Source organism: Ictalurus punctatus, chromosome 24 (genome assembly GCF_001660625.3).
Source record: "Ictalurus punctatus breed USDA103 chromosome 24, Coco_2.0, whole genome shotgun sequence".
Lineage (NCBI taxonomy): Eukaryota > Metazoa > Chordata > Actinopteri > Siluriformes > Ictaluridae > Ictalurus > Ictalurus punctatus.
This window is the reverse complement of record NC_030439.2, coordinates 7,961,368-7,968,417: the sequence shown is the minus strand read 5'-3', so window position 1 is coordinate 7,968,417 and position 7,050 is coordinate 7,961,368. Positions and strand designations below refer to the sequence as shown.

Sequence of the window (7,050 nt, the reverse complement as noted above, 5' to 3'; positions counted from 1 at the left end):
TCACATAGCTGAGGTTTATTTATTGCTATAGTCATTATTTTGCAGTTCGGGAAGAGCTCTGTAAGTGCTTCGCAATTTATCATGTCCAACTTCCAAATCCATCAGAGCCTGGCAGGACAAACATCTCCCCATCCAGTTCTAAAAGACAAGAGGTTGGGAAAGTTGGAAGAAAAAAAAGTTACATTAGAAAAGTAGTTACTATTAATTAACACAAACACCCATATGTACAATTGTGGAGAAATACAGACTAAATACATGAAACAGTGTGCAAGTCTGAAAGGTTTGAGATGTCATATTAGGTTATGATTATTTATATTTTATTTCTCCTAGAGGAGCCATGTCTTTGATTGTTCAGAATGACAAGTTATGAAACACTGGACCTAATTTGTTAATATTTTAGTAAAATTTGCACTGGATTTGCAAAGTTTTCATTAATGCTGATTTTCTTCTTATTCGTGTTTATATGCTGATAAATTCGAATCACCCATAAATGACATTAGTTAGTCTTCTTGTGCATAAATTAACACACACTAAAAAGCATAAAAGAAGAGCAACATTTTTCCAAACACACGGGATGAGCAATTTAGAAATAAATCTGTTCATATACAACTTGAAAAATGAGGACTATTATGCGAATTAAAATAAATAAAAAAATTTAAAAATAGAGAAAGCCACATTTGTAGCATCAGCATGTAAACAAGGTGGTTTAGTGTTTTTTTTACTAGTGATGCACTTCAAGCAACTGAAAATAAAACTCTAACAAAGCATAAACTTAATCTGCTGTTTGATTGCGCAATGTCCATTAGTTATCTCTGCTCTTCATGGAACAGCTCTGAATAGTTATGCCTGATGACTGGGAGACAAAGATGCTTCAGGTCACTATTGAATGTTATCACTTTGTTAAGGGACAGTGGATACCTTCTAGCAGTGTTGTGAGGGTGGAGACAATACATAAACTGATTGCTTGATTTAGTTAAACTATGTGCGACATGAAAAAGAGTTTACTGTTATCTTTCCTTTGCTCCATTTTGTACAAGATCTATTTCTGGAGATGTGAAAAGCTAGATACCTGATTTTTATCACATCATGTTCATTCATTTTTCTCAATTGTTTCCCTCAGACTGATAAGTATGAGATGTACGTTATTATTGCAAGGTTTCCTTTTAATACCTTTAAAATTCGCCACGATTTCTAAAGAGTTACATGGGTCGGTTTCACTGCTGCAGATGATTGTAAAAAAAATATATATTGGCTGTTATACAAAACGTCTGGGTTACGCATGTAACCCTGTTCCCTGAGAAGGGAACGAGATGTTGCGTTTAGAATAACACTATGGGTGCGCATCTTGCACGCAACCAGCATCTGAAGCTTGTGTAAAATCATGCCTTATTTATAGGCCTGCCATGATCAGGTGACGCGGCAATTAAGCGCGTCGCATGATATAAATATGGCACCTGTAAACTGCGCCATCAACCTCTATTATCTGAAGCAAAGACACAATTCACAGGCCTGCCCTGTTATGACAAAGCTACGCAACATCTCGTTCCCTTCTCAGGGAACAAGGTTACATATGTAACCCAGACATTCCCTTTCAAAGGGAACTTCGACGTTGCATTTAGCATAACACTATGGGAATGAGAATACCCACGCCATCATACTGAGGGTACAGCCTGTTCAAAAAGACCCAAGCCCGAGGGTCACTGCAAGACACTTGAGCCTGGGGTGGAATGAATATCCAGGCTGTAATAAGGAATTAATGTGTGTGGCATAGACCACCCTGCAGCAGCACACACATCCTGTAAGGATGTGGACAAAGTATTCGCAGGCGACTGCCCTAGTGGAATGAGCCCTTATGCCCAGAGACGTAGCGAGACCGCGTGCCTCATAAGCAATAGAGATTGCTTCCAATATCCAATTAGAGATGCGCTGCTTTGACACAGAATCACCTCTACTGTTGCCGCCAAAGCAGACCAGCAGCTGCTCCAACTTATGCCACTGGCCGGAGCGGTGGAGGTAAGTACAGAGAGCCCTTACTGGACACAGCAGGTGCATGCTCTCTTGTTCTGGTGGTGGGAATGGAGGAGGGCATACCACAGGGTGGGCAGCCGATGTAGGCACTTTAGGAATATAATCTGGCATAGGATACAGGAAGGCCTTGGCTAATCCAGGGGCAAAGTCAAGGCATGAAGGGGCAACAGAGAGAGCTTGTAGATCTCCTACTCGCTTGAGAGATGTCAGGGCCAGCAGAAGAGCTACCTTTAGAGTCAGAGGCTTCGCAGAGGCTGACTCTAAGGGCTCAAATGGGGCCCCTGACAGACCTTCCAGGACCACAGAAAGGTGCCAGGAAAGTATGCGCAGCCTGCAGATGGGCCTCAGCCGCCTGACACCATGCATAAACCTCGAAGTTAGAGGATGTTGCCCCACAGAGGCTCCATCAACAGGGGCGTGGCTGGCCAAAATGGCAGCCACATAAACTCTGATTGTAGAAGGAGCTCACCCCTCTGAGAAATGTTCTTGTAAGAACTCCAGGACTGTAGCTATTACGCAGTTCACTGGGTCTACAGTGGATCCCTGCAGATGGGAATCTCCCAAGGAGTGCCATCTAGCAGGGATATTATCTCTGGGAACCATATTCGAGCTGGCCAATAAGGTGCTACTAGCAGCAGACATAGACTGTCTTGGCGAACTCTCGCTAGAACTTGTGGGAGCAGAGCGATGGGGGGAAAAGCGTACAAATGTGACCTCGGCCACATGTGCACCATGGCGTCCAGCCCTAATTGTATGGGAGGAGTGAGGGTGAACCACAGCGGGCCATGTGTTGTCTCCTCAGAGGCGAACACATGCAGTCCCGTTTGGCCAAACCTCGCCATATGGACTCCACCACTTGTGGATGGAGCCACCAATTCCTGGGCCTCAGCCCCTGCCTCAACAGGATGTCTGCCCCTATATTCAAAGAATGTACATTGCACTCACTGACAAACTTTCCTTCTGCCCAGAGAAGAATTAGTTGTGCCTGCCTAAACAGGGGCACAGACATAATCCTCCCTGGTGGTCAATAGATGAGACCACCGGTGTGTTGTCTTTAAACACGTGGTGACCTCTCAATTGAGGAAGAAGGAATTATAGTGCTAGAAATATGGCCCCCAATTCTAGACAATTTATATGCTGCACCAGATGAGGGCCACACCAGAGACCGTGAGCTGGACAGCTGTCTAAGACCATGCTCCAGCCCATGAGGGTGGTGTCTGTCATTACTGTCTTGTGCTAAGGAGACACCCCTAGAGTGTGACCCAAGGCTAGAAACCGGGGACACTCAAATTCTCAGACCATGTAGGCATTGCCGCGTGACACTGATTATTCTCAGAGGTTTCGTCCTTGGACGAAACCCCCAACTTCTCAGCCACCACTGAACAGTCTCCTGTGCAATAGGCCCATAAGCACCAATAGTCTCCCAAGATCCAGCTTTATCTTGCTCAGTGTTGATAGGATTGACCCTAATCATGTTGGGGATAGAAACACCCTCATCATAATAGAATCCTTATAACCCCTAGAAAAGTTGTCCACTGCACTGGGGAAAGCATACTTTTCTGAGGTTCAACCTGAGCCCCAAGCTCTTCATGTGGTTCGTGCTAGAATTAACCAGTCATCCAGGTAGTTTAGTACACGGATGCCCTGGAGTCACAATGGAGCCAGAGCGACATCCATGCACTTTGTGAAGGTGCGAGGGGATAAAGCTAGCGATATTTCTATGTGGAAATATGCATCTTTTAGATCTATCGTCACAAACCAGTCCTCAAACTGAATCTGTGGAACGATAAGTTTGGGCATCAGTATCTTGAACCTGTATGTCCGAAGAGTATAGTTCAGAAGATGCAGATCTAGAATTGGCCGCATACACCTATTTTTTGCGGACCAGGAAATAATGGCTGTAAAAACCTCCCTCCCTCAGGGAACGGGGTACATGTTCTGTGGCCCCTTTGTCCAAGAGGGATCTTACTTCCTGTGCTAACGTCAGGCTCTGGTCTGTGCTGACTACTGTGGTGAGCACACCTCTGAACCGGGGGGGTCGAGCTATAAACTGGACCCAGGAACCCTTTTCTACAGTAGACAGAACCCATGGAGACACATTTGGCAGTAGTTTCCACACTGCCTGATGGTCTTTTAGTGATGTTAACTATTCCACATTCTATTGGAGAGAAAACATCAGATTTTCGTTGCCCTGTGACAGCTCGCTGACCAGGGAACACTAAAAACTTGGGTCCGCCTTGGCTATGGGAGGCCCTACAGTAGCACTGGGGGCTAACTGCCCTAACAACCTCATGTCCCCTGATACGTCCTTCCACGGCCCCTCAGGACCGCTCTTTTTTGCCTGCTTGGCTTTTATGACCATTCTCAGATCAGGCCTAGTAGCAGGCCGCGACTGTGGCCGCCCGGTTCCCCTGGCTGTCTGTTGGGGTTAGCAGGCTGCCATACTCGCCTTCTGGGTCTCCCTCACAGTAGTGCTTGGTGAACTTGAGACAACAGGGAAGGAACTGGCTGAATGCCGCCATATATCGAGCTCACTCAGCAGGTCTGCTTGGTAGGCCTGCAACACTGTCATTGTCTGCAGTGACCCACAAGCAAGGCTACTACTGCATAGGCCTTGCCCACCAATGCCACGGTGGCCTTACACGGTGGCTTTGATGGCAAAGCCGGCCCCCCTAATTACCTGCTGTTGATGGAGAGAGGTAGCTCACAAGCGCCTCCTCCACCTTCAGCATAGCTAAATAGCCATGCCGTTCATTCCCCACAATGGCCGAATAATCCAACATCGTGGGGTTAGGGCTTATGAATGGTTTTCCCCCAGAAGCCTGATATTTTGTCATGCACTTCTGGAAGAAAGGGGAGTTTCTGCAGCGTGAGGGATTTACTTTCACTGGGGAGAAAAAGGCTCATCCAGCCTTAGTAATCACTTCAAGCAGTTCTTTATATGCTGCTCTCAATTTTTAGCACATCCTTCTGGCTCCTCAGAGTCCGAGAGGAATTATTACTATTATTTTTGTGGGGTTTTTTTGGCTTTTCGATTTCCATAGCGGAAGAAGGAGTCATGATATGAGCTCCAAAATCCAGCAGAGAGCCGAACCCGGAAGACAGAGCAAGAGATAGAGCAGCGCTCGTCTCTGGCTCCTCTTCCACATCTATAAGAGATCCCCCGAACCTGAGACGGCTAGCTGCATCGGCAGTGGCCGGCCCAGATCCGCGAGGCTCTGAAACCCAATTCACTTCGGCTTCCGAGAAGAGCGCGAGCCGCGAGCCAAGCTGCTTAATGTAGGAATTACCGTGCACAGCCTCTCGAGGCTGCCATCGCATGCTACATCCCTAGACACTTCACCCAGAAAATGTGCACTATTCCAGGTGATGAAACGGGAGCGAGCCGTAACACACTTCCTGAATTATCTCACTCATATTTTTCTCTCTTGCTCATTCCTTTTTTTTCTTATCTTTTTTTTAAAAAGGGATAAAAAAGTTCTGAGATTTTGAGAAAAGAGCAACGAAATGAAGCGTCTTTTTGTTTCTTTACACAAACATGCAGTCTTTCGCTGAAGTTAATAAAGGCTGATGGCGCGGTTCACAGGTGCCATATTTATATCACACGACGCGCTTAACTGCCACATCACCTGATCATGGCAGGCCTATAAATAGGCATGATTTAATACAAGCTTCAGATGCCGGTCGTGCGCGAGAGGCGCTTCCATAGTGTTATGCTAAACGCAACATCGAAGTTCCCTTTGAAAGGGAACACCAGGTAGGACAGTTATATATTTTAATGAGTGGGTAGATAACCGAAATATTATATTCAAGATGTAAAATCTGTATATATTCATACATTAGTACTTTATATATAATAAGTCTTTATATAATTAATATAGTTTAATGTAATAAGTCTTTATAATGATGTTCAAAATAAACAAGTCAAGAAATAAAAGTCTTAAATAGAGCTAGCAGTAAGATTCCACAACATGGTCTGAGCACACACCTACATCTATGCTAGAAGGACATTTTATGTAATCAAGCTAAAATTTCCTTAATCTCTTTCTGACGTTGGATTTTTTGGCAGATTTATATGAACACCTTAGAGAGTTCCATGATTTTAGTTTCAAAATTGTGGTAATTAGCTTAAATTGCCTTGCCACTTCTGATCTAATCTTCAATGCTTTTACCCAAATAGGACAATATACAAACACCATCTGCACCAAAAAGGCAAAAAAATATGTTGTCATGGCAACACATTTAGCAAAATGTAGGCCAACTAATGTTGCTGCATACATCGAATTATTATACAAAACTATGTATGTATGTATGTATGTATGTATGTATGTATGTATCTATCTATCTATCTACAGTGCCCTCCACTAATATTGGCACCCTTGGAAAATATGAGCAAAGAAGGCTTTGAAAAATTGTCTTTATTGTTCATCCTTTTGAAATTTTGTAAAATAATAAAAATAATAATAATAATAATCATCATCATCATCATCATCATCATCATCATCATCATCATCATCACAACAATACTCTGCTCTCATGGATATCAAACAATTGCAAACACAACACAGGTTTATCCAAAAAAAAATCTTTGGCTAAAAAATCTCCAAGGATCACAGCTCGAGAAAAGTTAGTTGAGTCTTGGGGTCAGAAAGTCTCCAAAACTATGATCCAAAGTCACCTACATCACTACAAATTGTTTGGAAGGGTTTCAAGAAAAAAAGCCTCTACTCTCATCGAAAAACTTGAGTGTCTTCAGTTTGCCAGACACTACTGGACCAAATGGGTTCTATGGTCAGACGAAACCAAAATAGAGCTTTTTGGCAATAAACACCAGAGGTAGTTTTGGCACACACAGAGAGGTAGCCATATGGAAAAGTACCTCATGTCCACGGTTAAATATGGTGGTGGCTCTTTAATGCTTTGGAGCTGTTTTTCTGGAAGCAACATTCAAACAAGCAACATTTAAATGAAGAGTGTACGTGTTGTTTTAGTCTTTTCACTATTCTGACATGTTACAAATCG

General features: G+C 43.8%; 1 protein-coding gene across 1 annotated transcript in view; it reads right to left on the bottom strand.

The window, feature by feature from the left end:
• zfand2a (zinc finger, AN1-type domain 2A) overlaps positions 1 to 7,050 on the bottom strand; it is a 40,992-nt gene continuing 33,942 nt past the window's right edge. The window contains exon 10 of the mRNA XM_053675316.1: positions 1 to 138. Within this exon, the coding sequence (XP_053531291.1) occupies positions 16 to 138 (123 nt within the window). The 3' untranslated portion in view covers positions 1 to 15. The remainder of the gene's footprint in view (positions 139 to 7,050) is intronic.